The sequence below is a fragment of the Gasterosteus aculeatus genome, chromosome 5 (genome assembly GCF_964276395.1).
Source record: "Gasterosteus aculeatus chromosome 5, fGasAcu3.hap1.1, whole genome shotgun sequence".
NCBI lineage: Eukaryota > Metazoa > Chordata > Actinopteri > Perciformes > Gasterosteidae > Gasterosteus > Gasterosteus aculeatus.
This window is the reverse complement of record NC_135692.1, coordinates 16,448,675-16,466,064: the sequence shown is the minus strand read 5'-3', so window position 1 is coordinate 16,466,064 and position 17,390 is coordinate 16,448,675. Positions and strand designations below refer to the sequence as shown.

At 46.1% G+C, this 17,390-nt stretch overlaps 1 protein-coding gene across 2 annotated transcripts in view; it reads right to left on the bottom strand.

The window, feature by feature from the left end:
* The window catches only part of trrap (transformation/transcription domain-associated protein), a 56,933-nt gene extending 42,108 nt beyond the window's left edge, over positions 1 to 14,825 (bottom strand). For both annotated transcript variants that reach the window (XM_078102587.1, XM_078102588.1), the window contains exons 1-29: positions 14,505 to 14,825; positions 13,758 to 13,935; positions 12,921 to 12,970; positions 12,530 to 12,640; positions 12,208 to 12,312; positions 11,835 to 11,918; positions 11,576 to 11,632; positions 11,360 to 11,485; positions 10,799 to 10,876; positions 10,429 to 10,517; positions 9,831 to 9,927; positions 9,313 to 9,451; positions 8,695 to 8,773; positions 7,925 to 8,159; positions 7,471 to 7,807; positions 7,273 to 7,370; positions 6,973 to 7,167; positions 6,643 to 6,834; positions 6,391 to 6,556; positions 6,026 to 6,282; positions 5,470 to 5,670; positions 4,248 to 4,399; positions 2,990 to 3,189; positions 2,249 to 2,466; positions 1,904 to 2,101; positions 1,434 to 1,694; positions 1,141 to 1,302; positions 960 to 1,056; positions 746 to 867 (exon numbers count right to left, since the gene is read on the bottom strand). In XM_078102587.1, coding sequence (XP_077958713.1) covers positions 746 to 867; positions 960 to 1,056; positions 1,141 to 1,302; positions 1,434 to 1,694; positions 1,904 to 2,101; positions 2,249 to 2,466; positions 2,990 to 3,189; positions 4,248 to 4,399; positions 5,470 to 5,670; positions 6,026 to 6,282; positions 6,391 to 6,556; positions 6,643 to 6,834; positions 6,973 to 7,167; positions 7,273 to 7,370; positions 7,471 to 7,807; positions 7,925 to 8,159; positions 8,695 to 8,773; positions 9,313 to 9,451; positions 9,831 to 9,927; positions 10,429 to 10,517; positions 10,799 to 10,876; positions 11,360 to 11,485; positions 11,576 to 11,632; positions 11,835 to 11,918; positions 12,208 to 12,312; positions 12,530 to 12,640; positions 12,921 to 12,970; positions 13,758 to 13,857 — 4,206 coding nt within the window. In that variant the 5' untranslated portion in view covers positions 13,858 to 13,935; positions 14,505 to 14,825. The remainder of the gene's footprint in view (positions 1 to 745; positions 868 to 959; positions 1,057 to 1,140; positions 1,303 to 1,433; positions 1,695 to 1,903; positions 2,102 to 2,248; positions 2,467 to 2,989; positions 3,190 to 4,247; positions 4,400 to 5,469; positions 5,671 to 6,025; positions 6,283 to 6,390; positions 6,557 to 6,642; positions 6,835 to 6,972; positions 7,168 to 7,272; positions 7,371 to 7,470; positions 7,808 to 7,924; positions 8,160 to 8,694; positions 8,774 to 9,312; positions 9,452 to 9,830; positions 9,928 to 10,428; positions 10,518 to 10,798; positions 10,877 to 11,359; positions 11,486 to 11,575; positions 11,633 to 11,834; positions 11,919 to 12,207; positions 12,313 to 12,529; positions 12,641 to 12,920; positions 12,971 to 13,757; positions 13,936 to 14,504) is intronic.
* Positions 14,826 to 17,390: the final 2,565 nt, after the last annotated feature.

The following is a 17,390-nucleotide window of genomic DNA, read 5'->3' as shown; positions in this document are numbered from 1 at the left end:
AAGGACACAGAAATGGAAAGAAAAGGAGACAAAGAGCTTGAGGTAGATGGATAGAGGTGACGGGGGTTTGGATACTCTGATAAATAGAAGCAGGAGAGGTTCATGAAGAGTGTGATAAAGCAGAGAAGATCCTTAGGAGTACAATCGGGTGGGGAAATCTCAGAGAACAAAGGACCTCCCAGATGGCAAATGCAACGAGAGGCGCAGATAATAGACAACAGGAAAGAAGAGAAGCACGGAAAACAAGAGAATAAAAACGATACAAACAAAATGCACAGCACTTAAATAACGTAAGTGCTAATTTAACAAGTAGATGAATTAGTAAAGTGACACAGAAGGCCATTTAAAGAAAGGTTTTGGAAATTGTAGAAAAGATTTAAAGGGTGCCATAAGAATTCACCGCCTCACAGTTCAAAGCACAGTCTTTAATCCAGATTTACAAAAGGTCAAGTCAGTACATCGCAGGCTGTTTTTTCCACAAAGGGAATTTCAGTTGGATTGAGTGATGTAACACAGGTCTGAGCTTTCAATAACATAACATCTTGAAAAAAATCCCAAATCAATCTTCCTTTAATATAGAGCCAAGACGCTAAGATGTAATGAGTGTTTAACACCAGCTGGTAGAGATTAACGACTATGAACATAGAGATGCAGCCTACTTAAAAAGGTATTTACGGTAAGTCAGGATGTAACATGCAGTCATCAGAATCTAAATGAATTACCAGCGAAGAGATGTTGCACTGACCTTCCTCATGCACGCTTCGCCCGCTTCCTGCAGCTCGTTGTTGGTGGAGTTGAGCGCTTTGAACAGAGCGGCAATGATCTTCTCTCTGGACTGTGGCAAGTAATTACAAGCTGCAAGCGCATCTTAGGAAGAAAAATTAATTAATTAATTAAAGAACTCCAACACATGTGATGGTCAAATGAATAAAATAAAGAATATTTAAGGGCCAACTCACTGAGGGCAGCGATGCGGAGGGGAACCAGGGACGGAAGGCTCTTGTAACAGGGCAGCTTCATCAGAGCAGCATCCTCAGTCTCACACAGGTTCAACAGCTGGAAAGAAAGCGAGGGGGGTCAAAGGTCAACATAAAAACAGATGTATTTGATCAAGGCCCTGGATCTCTGCACCTTGCATACCTCGGTGTAGAAGACCTTGTGCTCCATCACATTGAGGTCCATCGTGAAGAGGCGGGGCTGCAGGGTGGTGCAGAAGGTGTTGCCCTCCATCAGGCCGATCTGGGCGTTGGCCGGCTGGTGACGGAGCAGGTGTTTCTTTGGAGGAACCATATCTTGCAAAACCTGAAGCAGCGGAGAGCCCAAGATAACGACACACGAGTGCGGATTAAAAGGCTGCATTACTCTAAGACTGAGGCTGAGATGATGACAAAAAAGGTCTTGTCCAGCCAAGTGATCCTGAACTTTTTCTTCACCTCCTTGTGTGGTTCCATGATGACCGTGACACTCTTTCCGGTGACCTGGGCGAGCACCTGCAGGGAGTGCATGGCCTGCTTCCTGACGGTGGAGTTGGGGGACGTGACCTCGCGCACCAGGTCATGCGTGACCATGTGGAACGACTTGTCCTGAGCAGCCAGCAGCTCCTCGCTCTTTTCCTCGTCCTTCAGCGGAGTGGCACAGCGCACCAGCAACTGCTCCAGGGTGGTCTTAGCCATGGCCACAGCTCCATTTGACACCTCATTGTGAAAATCAATAAGTCAAGTAAGAACACTGCTGCTGCGGGAAGCGGCGCAACAAGAGGAGGAAAGTCACAAGTTGTTACACTGAAGCTTGGTGTAAAACACCATGTGAACAACAACAACAACAAGAAGTGGACCCGTGCAAATCTTTGCAGGGTCACTTCTACCCCCTTTGACTTGTAGACCATTCGGCCATTTTCTCTCACCTCTCCCGTGAGGTCCATCATCACGAAGAGAAGGGCCTTGAGAAAGGTGAGCTGGTTCTGGAGCACCCAGATCAGCGGCAGCCTCTCCATGAGGAACTTGATGGACACCACGCCGCCGAGCTTGGCGTACCAGGCCTGCTCGTAGCAGCAGGCGCACAGACGCTCCACGATGTAGGAGAACAAGGGCAGCTGGCAGGCCTGAGGAGGAAGAGAAGAGCACAGGGTGGTTTAAAGGTTAAACGCCATCACATGTGAAAACATTTAGAAAAAAACACTTATTATTTCATGTCAAGAATATCAGATGTTCGCTGCAAACATCACTAGATTCGGGGTTCAGGGGCTCACCCTCTCCTTGGAGCCGAGGATGATGCTGGCGACGTCAAAGATGACCGCCAGGGCCACTTCCCCAATCTTACACAGCTCCTTCTCCTCGTACGCCATGCAGATGGCTATGGCGTCGATCAGAACCAGCGGATCCATCCCCTTCGAGCCGTTCTCCTCGCTGTGGAACATGGCCGTGCTCGGCTGGCTGCCCAGCTGGTAGCTCGGCAGAAGGAACGGACCTGGGATCACAAGCGCAGTTGTAACATCTTTCAATGTTTGTTTGATGTTACTAAACTAAAAACAACAGCCGTTTGTTTTAACCCCCGAGGGAAAGAAAAATAGTCTTCTAACTATGCATGATGTTAATTTCTTAAATGCATGCATATGGTCTCCTGAGTATTTTGTGGTGGAAATTAATTGTATTATTTTCCTCATGAGGAATAAACATGATGAGAAAGCTCTCAGTGTGGCTGAGTATTCTATTAAACAGATACTGACGAATTGAGCTGAATGGATAAAGCTCCTCCTCCACGGATTGGTTAGAGGTCTAACCATAAGAAAGAACATGGCTGTGATTTATAAACCATGCATCTCTTTTAAATGTCTGAAATAAAATATTAAGTAATGCAGAAATGGCCAGTGATGTTCGGACGAGCACAAATTGTCTCTACAACACACTCAAAGTGGAAAGTGCAGCTTGGAATCGATGCCAATTTCGGGGCAAAAAAGAAAGCGAAAGTAGAAAGAGCAGCAGCCCCTCACCACACTGCTGAGCCACCGCCACCATGGTGTAGTGGCGGATCAGGCTGGCCACGAAGGGCAGCGCGCTGGGCCTCAGGTCCTTTATCACGGCGGACATGAAGGCCCCCGTCAGGGCCTGCTCGAACGTCCTGCGGGCCGGCGTGTCTTGTGCTTTGTAGCGGTGAGAGATGATGACATTAGGGATCCACTTCTCGGCGAAGCTAACAGGGGGAGGGGGGGGGAGACACACACAATAAATTAAAAGGGTTACATACGAACAAGGACATGACAACAATGTGCGACAATGGCACTGAACTTTCTCCAAGCTAAAAGTCCCAAAATCGTTTAATGGTCAGTGTTTAGCAGCCCGTTGGCTAATATTTCAAAACACAGATCCATGTCCAATGCCTCGAATGTCCTCCTAGCCCCTCGCGCCGTCCTGCTTCTCGGCCTCCCTCTTTTGTCCCCCGTTGGTATTTTTGTTATTTACTGCGGCGGGAGGCCACTGGGCCTTGGTGTGATTGAGCAGCTGTTTTCTCCGTGCTTGAGCTTGTGTTTTATAATGCCACCCGCCAGGGGCAGACCTGACGGATCGCTTCATTCCATTATTGCCTTTTAAAAGAGGGAAAAGTGGAGGATGTGGGGGGGAGGGCAGCTGAGAGAATGTCAGATAGATTGCCCTTCACTCATCCGGGGGGGTCTGCCACTCTGAACACTTCTGCATTCTCCCCGGTTGACATTTTGAGAAGCAAACGGGTTCTTTTACAGTGTCCCGATACTGAGGCAGGGAAAAGTTAAAGGCGGAAAGAGAAAATAAAAGAGGTAGAACATCTTTGGAGGGAGAGAGAGAGAGAGAGAAGGGAGACATCTCGCATGGGGAGGGAGCCCGCCCCCTGATCATAACTGACACACTTCATTATCCCCACCGAGACGTATTCATGTGGATGCCTGATGTCAGGCGGGTGTGGGGGCCACGGCGCAGCATAAACAGACAGGGGGGGACTCAATTAGCCCGGGGATCAATGATGGTAATGTGACTAACCCAGCTTGCACCCCCCCCCCCCTCCTTCCTGTATGTGTCTCCGCCTCGCAGTGAAGAACCGCCACTGGGAGGGAGGCGGCTGTGAGTGTAATTAGCAAGTCCCGCTTGAGGTGGAATTGATGAGGCGGTGTGGCGGATACGTGACCGGGGCGGGGGGGGGGGGGTGAAAGCAGTGCATGTCAGCAGGTGGGGGTGAGACAATGTGCTGGGCGGTTCCCCCGGAGAGCGTGGACTCACTTGGGATGCGACAGGAGCTGGTAGAGAGCGTGCTTGTTGTCATCCAGGCTGGTCATGGCCACCAGGAAGCACTTAATGACCTCCCAGGCCTGCCGTCTGTAGTACGGCTCCGTGTTGGCGCTCTTCAGACAGTCGAGGGCCGTCTCGATCGCCTTGAGGGGAATACATGCCACGTACAAATCCTCAGCATCTTACATTTCAGACTGAAAAGTTTTGCAGAATGCCAACATTCCATATTATTAATATGGGAAATGAACAGCGGTTAAATGTGATTAATTTGCATGAAGTAACACAAGGCGCCATCTGGACAAGCAAAGGTCATTATGATAGCTACATTATTGGCTGACAAGCCACAGCAGCCCGGCACTTAAAATGGAGAAAATGAACTAATTAGTGCCACTCAGGACAAAGAGGAGACGAGGAGGAGGATGAGAGTGTGAGGGGGGGGGGGGGGGGGGGGGGGGGCAGGGGGCAGGATTGAGTTGTAGATCCGTCAGTGAATTAGGATATTTCTGTCAGGACTGAGATTCTTAAGTTCTCTATTACTAGTAGAAATATTTTCAATGTAAACTTCCCACTCAAGCATTTTACGAGGACAGTAATAGTGGAAGAAAAAAACAGCCGAAGAGAAGAAGAAATGTATGCTGCTCAGATGCCAGCCCAGGCTCAACCTAATGCTTAAAGCTGTTATTCCATCTTTCTATTCACCAAACAGCACTTTGAAGTCCCCCCCTCCCCTCAATGTGACTACTACTCATGACTAACTATGCAGCCCGTGCATGTGGGTGTGCAGCGTGGGGGAGTCTGTGTGTCCTGGCTGCTGCTGTGATGACGGCAAACACACAGATGGATCGCCAGAAAGAAGGCGCAGCCATTAGTGAGAGCAAATAATGCCGTCATGGTGGCCCGCACTAGATTGATGATTACTGACTGGGGGTAGGGAGGAGAAACGGGAGATGAATTTAATTACCTGGAAGACACTCATATCTCCTCACTCGCTCACACTCTCACAACCCCCCTGACAAGGACATATAGCTCTCAGAGGAGCACAATAATGGGGAATATCAAGCTCTTTCACGATTAATTCTCTCTCTAAAACTGCAATATAAAAGGTGAGGAGGGGTATAAAAAGGTCTGCAGTCGGATTTCAGGAAATGTAACAGAGTAAATTCAACTCCTCAGAGTTCTGCAGACTACTTAGAGGGAAGCGGCGTGCCCTGACCTTCTCCATGGGTAGCTGTATGGACGCCTTGCAGTCAGTGAACTCCGCCTTGATGCTGGGCCCCTGGACCTCAGTCACCACGTAATGCAGCCTCTGGGACTCCTTCAGCATCTTCCTGTTGCTGCCGCCAAACTTCCCCAGCACCCGGTACGCTACGTGAGAGATGCTCTCGGCCGGGTTACGGAGGGTACGCCACAGGGCCTGCAACGCGGGACGAGAAGGAGAACCATCGTAAGCTCACCGTTGGAGAACTGGTGAGAAAAGAAATACGTAGCTGGAAAGTACGAGCTACGGAATAAGGATAGCCGTCATAAAAGTCATAATATAATATCCATCTGAAAACTTGATTATATTATTAATAATGAGCTACTGCAATGACAAACCAGGTAAGGGTTCAGCACATATTGCCATGTCCACTGTTGACCACTAGAGGGCAGATATGCGCTATTAAGAGAATGATTTAATTGGTGGATTTAAATTAATAACGTTTGCATCCTGCCAAGCAGATCATTCAACATCGCATTGGACATGATAAGGAGAAGAAGAGGAAATCCACCTGCATGAGCTCGGCCCTGACAGGCTGAATGTGGTCGTAGAGGAAGTCGGGCTGCAGGTTGTCCACACACAGCTCCAGAGTGCGAAGGCCCTGGCTGACCAGAGTCTGAGAGCCGTTGAGGGCCGACACCAGCGGATCCATTAGCATGGGCAAGTAGGGCAGCAAGGAGCTCAGACGCACCGGCACCGTCAAGCACAACTCCACAAAGAGATCCTTCATGTGCTGCTTGTGGAGGCCACTCTGCAGCATGTTGAGACCTGAAAGCATGAGACGTTAGGGAGAACGTACTGGAGGGAGGGGTATCTTCTTCCCCACACTTGCCAAATACAAATTTTCATTCAGAGTAATGGTGAGTGAGGCTTTACCTTGAAGCAGGTTAGGGAGAAGGGGCAGGAACTCCTGGTAGAGCAGGTCATGGCTGCCTCCACCAATGGAACGGAAGAGTGCTCGGAGAAGCAGGAAGTAGTTGTAGGGTTCCTTGGCCGATTGGGCGAGCTCCATGGAGCTGTTCACTATCTTGTGGAGGTGTGGCTGAGGAAACAGGGACCCTCATATTAGATGAAAATAAAAAAACTAGCATCACAAAAAACACACACACACACACAACCTCCACTTACCTTGAGCATCTGTTCGTTTTCAGCAGCAAACAGCGACACTGAGCCAAATACTAGTTTGAAGAGCTTCAGGTAAAGGTTTGAGAGCTCAACATTGGAGCCCATCTCTGGGAGCCGCTCGAGAAGATACTCCACCAGGATGGTGGCGAATAGTGCTGAGGTCGACAAGTTGGCCAGGAAAGAATTGGCCACAATCTGGGAAGAGGACGGGATATATGAAATGGAATTCTATCTTGTGATGGGTTAAGACGGACAACCTTATAATACATATTTAAGTATCTAACCATCAGAAAAACATGTCAACCGTGAGACAACACTGATCAGGTCACGTACCTGCAGCGCGTAGTTTTTGGAGATCCTCTCCACCATGTACGGCACGGTCGTCTGAAAGATCTCCTTGAATGTGAGCGGGTTCATCATGGTGAAGACCCCGGCAAAGTGCTCCAGAACCTCCTTCTCCTCCTTCATGCGTACAGTCTGACAGTTGGCCACCCTGATGTACGTCTGCTGGTTATTGGCAACCTGGACCTGGTCGGGAGGGACTCGTGCTGTTACATCGGGCTGTTGTTGGATGTAACTCAAATACATCCTCTGTTTATTATTTGTGGTGACGGTGGAGAACTTTCGCCGTACCTGGTAGATGTCCAAGGCCTGCATGGCGTATTTCACCAGCTTAATGTAGATTTGTGTCTCCTTCGGCTGAAGCTGCTTGTTAGGAATAAATTGAGCCTCTGGGAAAGAGAAGAGATTCAATCAAGCAAATCATTGCTTCATCATTGCATCGGATGTGTAACTTGCTGCTGTGTGGAGCGTGCGTCCGTGTCATCTCACCTCCTGGGGCCTTGCAGGACGTGATGCCCCAAGTGATCGTCTTCACGCCGCACACCAGCGTCTTGACCAAGCTGCGGCAGTCCGTCACCTGAAAGGTTTGCTTGTCTTCCTTCTCGCCGCCTCGGTCGAGGGACGCGGTCGGGGGCGCGGGCGGCGCGGGGACGGGCGTGGCGGGAGCCGGAGGCTGAATGGCCGGGGTGGTGGAGGGGGTGGGTGTGGCCGGCACCCCGGGCAACACCCCCGGGTCCACCACACCCATCTCCGACTGAGGCTTGCACTTTTTGAAGATGGAGACGAGCTGGTAACGCGCAATGGTGTGAAACTTCAGCACAAACACCTGATTTATGGGGGAAGAAAGAGGGAAGAATGACTTTGCGTGTCTAATCAACGTGCAAGTAACCTTCAACGGTTTATCTTCTGCGCGGATCAGAGATGCAAGTAAGACGACGCCCACCTCCAGCATCCTCATCAGGATGTCCCGCCCGTTGCCGTTCTCCTGCTCGGACTTTGAGCGAATGCAGTCCACCAGGTTGAGCAGCAGCTTGCAGGACATGGTCTGGATGTTGCTGGGAAGCGACTCGTCGTCAATGTTTTTGGCGAAGAGCTGCACGGCTAGGGAGAGATCCGTCAGGGGCAGGTTCTGACGGACGTGGTGCACCAGGTCTGCTAGTGTGCTGTAGGCCAACGGTCTGGTGAGAAACGGACACGTGTGACTGTGACAGCAGAATGGAGCAGGATGATGACAAGAGTCGTGATAAGCGGAGAAAGGTCAGTGCCCCCGCCCGTAATCAGGGGCAGTTAGCGATGGCTTGACTTTGTGAGAGAGAGAGAGACACACACTGATGGTCCTGTCGGGTCTTAGCCAACTGCATCGTGTCTTATGTCGTACTAATGTAAAATGACAGATATTAAGTTGATCGGGGAGCCAGTTGGCCGTCTGAAGAGGGTCAACAAGCTTTTGTTCCGACTACCTGCCCTCCGGAGATGCCGGTGTACATGACAACCCGACAGCGCAGGAGGTAGCTCGTCTGTTTCGTGAGTTTCCAGCAGAACTGAGAACGGCATGATTATTACGCCGGTTAACAGGCACCGGCTGAGCAGTCACCCACCAGACAGAGAGAGAGAAAGAGAGAGAGAGAGAGAGAGAGAGAGAGAGATGGGATCCGATGCCGAGGGAATCGAATGACCACACGGGCGACGGTGGCAAGATCACACAAAACTCACCTCAGAGTCTCCCGAGCGGTATAACCAGAACCGATCAGGATGGATTCATCGAAGAGTTTGTCCATACAAGGTATGAACTCTGAAATACAAAAAAACAAAACAGGGTTTTATGGCATGATTCATGAAAAACACACGTTGGATGCAATAAATAAAACGAATGTATAATAAAACACACGTTAAGAATAGTTATTGTGTCAATGCTCTTTTTCTGGCTTCGGCAGCAAGAGAACAGCTTTCTTCAACCTCACATGTCAAATCTCTCGCCAAAATTGGGCTGAATCACAGAAAAGGATTTGAGCCGCCGAAGCAGAAAAGTGAAGAAATCCATCGAAGATGTGTATCGTGTTCTCAAAAGTTCACCGATGGGTTTTTACTCCTTTTCGTTCGGTCTCACTTTCAACCGCTCAGACACCGAATCAAAATGAGGCTCGTATATATTTTAACAATGAAATGCAACTTGGCAAGAATGTGTGCTGTAATGACCGGGAAGAAAAGACTATACAAATATCTAAAAGAAAATATGACCCACTATTTAAAATAAAACAGTTTAAACCCTCAGCCTTCTAATGTTCCTGTTTCACACTAGTCTACGTGCACATTGTGCGTGAGTCCACATACGGCTCCGCAGGTCGGTGGTGAGGATGTGCTTGGCTGCGATGAGCAGCTCCTTGCGGAGGTGAGCCGTCTCAGACGGGCAGTTGGTCAGCAGCTGCAGCATTCCCTTTACCATCTGCTGAGAGTACTTCCCCACCAGGTCCTGATATTTACACACACACATGAGGAAAAGCACAATTCACTCTTCAGGTTAGTCGATACGGAGGCGAGCTACACTCTGCAGAAATAATAATAATAATAATAATCAGAACAGAGTCAAATTAGGCTAAATGTTGGAGGGAACATTGAATGTCTTTTTTTCTTTATTCTGAGCTTTTCCGTCTCCATACCAGTGAGCACATTACGTTACGCTCTGCCAATAAACAGACACCTACGATAATATAATAATCCTTCACAATGTGTCTGCCTGACATACTTGTCGTCACGTTGTCGGGATCTTTGCTGGCCGTTCATTTTACACCGAGCTTGACAAGAGGACGCATTGTTGAAACAATGGAATTCAACAGCCAGCACAGGTGTACCTGGTAGATTCGGATGATGTAGGCTAGGAAGGACAGAGTCTTGATCTGGGCAGCAATGAAGTCTGCGTACAGCTCCTTGTTATAAAGCTTGTGTTGCCTGAAAGGGAAGCAGCACGATATACACGTAGAGGCTAGTTAGTCCCATCAAAGACAGTAACGATGTTGTGCACCTGCAGTAGGTGGCAATTATGGAGGTTGAGACACATTTCGGGTGTACTACATGTGGAACTCGTTCTTCATGGGTGACTTGCTGGTTTGTGTCACAGCTGTTCCTTCCCTGAAGGAAGATAGTCTCTTTATACCTGCCAGAGACTGCAGAGGCATTCTTTCCAAATTCACTGCGCTCCATTTCTCCCGGTTTCAATTGCTTAACACAAGTCTCTTCCCACACTGAGAAGTGTCACCTCCTGCCACGGCAACCTCTACTATTCTTTCTTTCCAAAATAGATTTAAAGTTTTAAATTTGGCAGGCAAAGTGTCATCAGCAACTCGGTGGGAAGATGCCATCCAATTAAACGCGCCCCGAATCACATAGATGGCCGTCAAAAAATGAACTTTGTTAAAGGGGAACACACACACACACACGCACACATCTCACCTGGCCTGGGGAGACACCTGGAGCATGATGGTGTTCATGATGAGGGGCACAAACTCTGATACGACATTGTGGATGTTCAGCTTATATAACTGAGGGGACAGAGCAGAAAAAAACATTATTGCCTCAGTGACAGATTCCAAGATACAAGAACTCAGTAGTCAGAATTCAGTCGAAGCCAACGAAATGTTTCACCCTAAAAATGGAAGTCTTTTACTTATTTTGTTGACCCAAATTTGTTTTCAATTCACCGTTGAACGTAAAATTGCAATCTCTTTTAGATAAAAGCAGATTTACACGTTTCTTTTCACTTATTGATTCCACGTTACCGTGTGATGGTTACATTTAGAGAAGGCAGGATTGTGTCGCTGACCTGATACATCAGCACAACGATGATAGGCAGCTCTGCGAGCACCTTGAGGGACAAGGACCCCCGTGGGATGATGGTGTGCTGGAGGCAGAAACAAAGGGAGAAATCCAATTAGGATGACAAACAACTGGCCGAGGTGAATGCTGGACACCAGCTACACCTTTCTATAGCTGGAGCCTTAAAACACAAGCGATTGTGACAGACATGGGGATGTATCCTATCAGAGGATTTTAATCCTGATCGGTAATTGTACATTTCATGAGAAGATGTCACTTTATTTTTAGATGTCAAGATACACTCTTTGTTAAATACTAAATCTGAATGACAGTTGATGAGACAAACTCAGCACTGCATCGTGTTAAACCGGCATAATAGTTTTAAAATGTTTAGCTATAAAAACAATGCTGAAGATTTGCTGGAAACTATGTTCTATTAAAAGGGCATTTTGTGGTTTCTCCAGTGAGGAGCAGCAACACGGAGCAGTACTCCCATCCTGTGGTTGTAGGCGGTGCTGCAGTCTGCATGTAAAACATGAACTCCTGTAAACTGCTGGATTGAGCTTACGGTTCGGGTTTCGCTGTCCTCCCTCTCAGGCGCGGTCTTTACCAACACCGACGTGATCATCCCGACCATTTCCGGGGAGGGAACCGTGTTCTCTGCGATCACCTGCGGGTTCTCAAAGTACCTGGCCTGGTGGAATACAGGTGGGAAGGCTGAGCAAATCGGAACCAAACGATTCTAACGGAGAGCAAAGCCAGCGGCTAGGAAGGTTGTACTCACAACTACTTTTGGAAGGTCTTTGTAAATCTGCTTCACAAAGTCCAGAAAGTGATGAATCTGAGAAGAGAAGAATGTGGAGAACATGCTAAACCAGGACCTCAAGAAAATAGCCCAATGTTTCAACTCCTTTTTAGAATGAATGACTCTCACCGGCCTAATGAAAACAAAATGCTTCTAAAGTACAGGGAAGTATAGCTCTCCTCTGTGAAAATTATTTCACAACTCACTAACTCTTCAAGAGTCAAGGCGCCATTCTCACCTCCTGAGAAATTGGCGGCCGAAACTGTTTGTGTAGCTCAATAATGATGCGAAGGCATATCAGCACATTTTCCTCATTTTCAATCTGTAAAAAAAGAAGAAGCAAAAAGAACAAAAAGTGAATGATTGCACATTAGACAATTCTCCCTGTTTCCCAATGGCGCCACTAGTAACCCCACTATTTTATAACTCATACATAAAGCATCTAATGAAGAAAAAAAAGCATGACTACAACAAGTTGCAGCTTTTGGGAAGTGGTTAATATTGATCGGATGAAGTGTTACAAAGTAAAGCCAATCCACCACAAGTGGAAAAAGATATAGAGCAACTGAATGATACAAAACATGATAAAACGTAAAATATAAGTACTCTACCTCTAGGAAGCGGAACATCACCGACAGGACGTTCTTTGTGTGTGGACGAAGGTGTTCATTTGTTGGAATGCGGTGGATGATTTCCAACACCAGCTTCCTCAATTGCTGGGAAAAAAAGGACAATATGTTAATGTAACGTATCAAACCATGATTGATTTACTCAAACGTTGGTGTACAAGATTATAACTTTTTGAGAACGTTATCTCGATTTGATTTATTTCTGACAAACTAGTGTCTGTGAACAAAACCGTATGTAGGACACATTGGATTTCTGTCTGTAGAGTTTTAGAACATTGAAGGACATCAGTCTTAAACCACATACTTGAGTGGGTTTTTCTTGCAGGAATTGCACCTCTCCATCCTGAAGAAACGTGAGGAAGCGAGGGATAATGTGTTCCAGGAAGGTGGAGTACTGAGGCGAAGATGTCACATTCTGAAATTTAAATTCCAAGACGTTATTTCATGAGGTAGCTTGGTGCATACGGGCTTCGTGTTTCCATGCACAGCCAATTTCTGACGAAGATTTTTCTTCCATGCTGCAGGATTATTTACTTCCATCAAAAACATATCACAGGGTGTGATACAACTTAAAAAATCCATAGCAAACTGGACCAATGCAGAATCTGTTAACATTCTTAATATACATCAAAGGAGATGATGGAAATGAATCCCGCCCAGAGGATCCATCAGCATGCTGAAGATAAGCAACTTACCTCAAAGTTTTCGCTGACCTCCTGCATCATCTTTAACTTAGTTTCATCAGCTGGAAGTTGAAGGACAGAATGTAACCATTAATCAGACTTCCTTCAAATATAGATTCACTTCCCACGGCTGCTTTCATGTGCCGAGCAAGGACGGTCAGATCTTATCAGTTTTACTTTCATCATCCAGGTTGTTCAAAGGTACATCAAGAATCACACAAAGTCTTCACACTCATACAGTCAAGCACTCTCCCAGACACACGTACCTTTGACTGGACTAAAGCATATCGCTCTCATCACGTCGCCCATGCTTAGCACAAGTGCCATCTTATCTATTTTGCTCACACTAAGCAGAGGAAAACTGTATATAGTATGAATATAATTAGTATGAGAAAGGTGTGATTAGAATTTGCTACTTTGATTATTAAAAGGAAAAGGAAATGCTTTAACACCCGTTTGATTTCTGTGGAATTCACTAGATTCCTACTAGCATAAATTCCTATTCTACAAATAACTTAATAAATGACAAATATAAATAAATATATAAAATAAAATAATGCATATAGTACTGATTGTAATCTAGAGAATAAAATGTGCAAAGTGCAAAACAATACCATGCTGAAATGGAAAACATCTGGCTCTAAACGCCTTTCAAGGTTTGATTAAACCGTTTTGTGGGAACAGCAAATTCACTACAAATTGCCTTCATGTACTGAATGAATGTACACTACCCAATAAACAAAAATGTCATTAAATGCAGACATTTGTTTTTTTAAAACTCCTTCTGCCTGTTTTGTGTCTCTGGACTAACTCATGTCCAGCAACACACTACGAGCTCCATGAACTCACGTGTGTTAGCGTCGGTGAGCGCGGCCACAAACTGCAGGTACTTCTTCATTAGGGTGGTCTGGTCCACCACGGTGGGACTGGGCGCGGGCACGAAGGCCATGGTGGCAGATGGGGCGGGCTGCTGTGGGGAACGGGTCAGATCGCAGTCGGCACAGATCTCACTGGGACCTCATGAACCCTGCGGAGATTCCACGAGAAAAAAAATCACACACGATGTAATTAATCTAAATTAAGACGTTAAAGTAATATTTGCTGAAAATGTAGCCAGAAAATAGGCATTAGAGCAAAAAAAAGGGTTTCGGAAATTACAGATCCACAAACATGCCTCCTGCCGGGCGCGCTTTGATGACATCATAACAAGCGCCGGCTAGCAAGAATTCTGTGCACTGCATTCATATTTGTGAATTAAAAACGGGTTTTCTGGCGCCAAAGACTAAAACCAATACATTGCTGGGCGGTGCTGCACGCTTATGCATCCGACCAAGACGTTCACAACAGGCACCATTTTATATTCATTTGCAGAACAAGCTTAAAGCCGTTAGCTAATGAGCTAGCTTTCCGAAAAGAAAGAAAGCGCTCGCGAATCCCTTTACATTACAGGCAAACTTGAAAATTAAATTGTGCAACAGGGACAAAGCCCCCTTTTGCAGACGCACGTCTGTTTAAAAGTTATTCGTGTACAGCAGGATTTTGAAAAACGCCTCCTGTTTCGCCAAAGTTTATTCGAAAATAGCCATTTGTACGTACCCGGCAGCGCGGCGAGGGAACCGACGACTCGCTCCGTAACCGCCGCTCTCGCACCGCTGCTCGGGTCCTGCGACAGGAGACGACGCGTGATATCCCTCCGCGTGGTGGGGGAACCACATTTTAAATCCCAATACCCGAAAACAGCGTGATGCCGTTTGAACAAAGAGACGCGTATGTGGAGGAGTGATGCAATAGTTTTTATTATCGTAAAATGATGATCATAATAAATGGTTGAGTGATTTATTCTAGTACCCGCGGAACGATACACAGGGAAGCGTGTGAATGTATGACCATCGTTTTCGATGGTCTTCCGGCTCCCGCGACTTCAGCAAAGGAAGTCACTTTGCGGGTGAACTGTGCGTGAACGCATCGTCTGCAGAAATGTGGCGCAACTTGGCCGTTTGAAACTGTTTCTGGTAGAACCAGCTTTACTTTACCAATTATGGGACTAGTACGTTTGTTATAGGGGTCTTGACCTGCGGTTGAGTGTTATCATGTTGGTGTGGTTTACGGGTGTACTTTCAAATTAATTACTTGATGAACTAAACCTTTCGTAGCTTTATGATGTATAGATTAGTTATAGAGGAACTTTGCCAGGTTGTGAAAAATTCCCTTTTTTTTCGTTGTTATTAAAGGTCAAAGTATGGTGCTAATTTAACAAATACAAATTAAGAACAGGGACTTTCTGCAACCTGACAACTTAAAAGAAAGAAGAAATTAGTTTTAATAGGAATATACAAGGGAATGCGAGACAGGCAGTGCGATAGAATAACAGTGCCAGAGAATTCAGTTTATTTATTTATTGTTTTAATTTATTTTAGTTATACATGTTATGCATGGCTTGTATTTACCAGAAGATGGCAGCCTAAGGAAGGAGCCGGGGGCACTGGATATCGTTTGTGCTCAAAGTCAAACAAGCATAATGGCAATTTTTATGTGCAACAAAACACCAGGCTGTTTTTCATTTCTTGGAGTGGGCAAACATGGGCTAATGCAGTTGCCATGAAAAGATCAAGATATGGCTTAATCTTAGAAAAAAAAAGGGGTGATTGCCAAGTAATATAGATTTAAGGCTGTTCTGGTTTTCATTGATCCTCTAAACAGTTTTCTTCACCTTCTTTCATGCGTGTGGAAATCAGTGACTATCTATCTATCGTCAAAGCTTATCACCTTTCATCATCTTTTTAAAGGTTTTAGCTGAAAGTTTAATGTCACCACAATGAGTAGTATTAGTGTCTGTCTTTTTCAGAAAAAATATCTCATGGGTCTTTTTTCCGTAGCTTTGTTAATAATAAAGCCAGGTTGAAAGATGCTCTGTATCTAGCTTGGCCTGTCTCCTGCCCACATGCTTTACTAATGGATTTGTATTCATTCTCCTTCGTCTTCTATCGAGCAAAACCAGCGGCGAGAGCCCGAGATATTCCTTTAAGTTAATGTCATGAAGAATTCACGAGGTAATCTGACATGCAATGTGACGTTCTCATTCTGGCTGTGTGTTCCCTAAACATAATGATCTGCTAAGAGATGTTTGTCTCAGGCTTATTGCACTGTCCTATTTGTTTCATTAGTGCTCTCTTTTTTGTGTATTCTGAGAGGAGAGAGAGGATGACACACTCGCTCTCCAGCTTTCCAAAAACCACTCATGTGTCCATTAGATTTGCGGGGGGAAGGTGGGGGGGGGGTTCAGCGCTGCGTCTGCTGATGCCCCGATGATGAAACCACGTCACCCGTGCATCATTATTCCTCAGATAGAAAAGAAGAGCACTTTGCTTGAGACGGAATCAACAATAGACTGGAAATCTATTCATGCATCTAAAAGCCTTCATGTGCACAAACTCTGTCAATCCATAGAGGACATGTTCTCTGTGAACCAGGCCAATCAACAAATGAGTAAAAGACTCAGACCAGGCAGTCTACCAGATATGTGAACATGTCTAATCTTATAACAGTGTATGCCTCGACTTCCCGCGGCTGGTTTCTAATCAGCTGCAGTGTGAATTGGACAGACACCTTTTGTCTTTGTCGGCTGGTAAGCAGAAGAAAGGTGTGATGTCAGAGTAAATCATTCTGGGTTTAACGGGGCGAGTCTTGCGCTGATGATTGAACTGGTTTGCACGGCTTTGGAAAGCGAGCTCTGAATCGAGCAAACCGAAGGTGTTGATGGTCAATCTCTGCTGCCAGATCCTGCTTCTTTCTGCCCCCTTTCTCCTGTTCTTTCTTGCTGTTGATTTGATGTGATGCATTGATGAGAAAGTCGCTTTGCGACTGCTAACCTTAATAACCCTCATTGCGCTCGACTCACTTGAATAACTGTTTTTCTTTCTTTCCTGCTTGTTAATTTATAGGAAATAAGAATCCGCTCAGCTGAGTTCCTCGCTGTTTTTAAAAGCTCAAACTTGAACATTGTGCGGTTAATAAAAGCAGAGCATAAACTTCCAGTATGACCGGGTGGGATTTGATGTTCAAAGCACAGCCGTGAGTCTTCCCGTCTGCGCCGCACGCTCTATTGACCTTTCACAGCTGCTGCTAATTGTTTACCATCACATCCTGTTTCTGCTCTGAAGAGACTCACCTGCGTTCGTAATGATTCGTCACGTTTTTGACGGCTAGAACTCTTTCTCTTGAGATGCCTTTGAGGCCCCTGAATCCTGGTGTAAAATGTACCAGCACAGGAAGTAAAAGGATGTTTGTGTTCCAGGGATTTATAATTAAATCACGACCAGGATATTACACTCCACGCCTGCCAGTGAATTTGATTGACTTTAACGATGTTACACCAATTTACTTCATTATTTGTCACAGTGACAATATTTTCGGTAAATAATAAGCTAAGTTAAAAGAATATTGCAATTGGAAAAATGTGCAAAAATAGAATAACAAGGATCA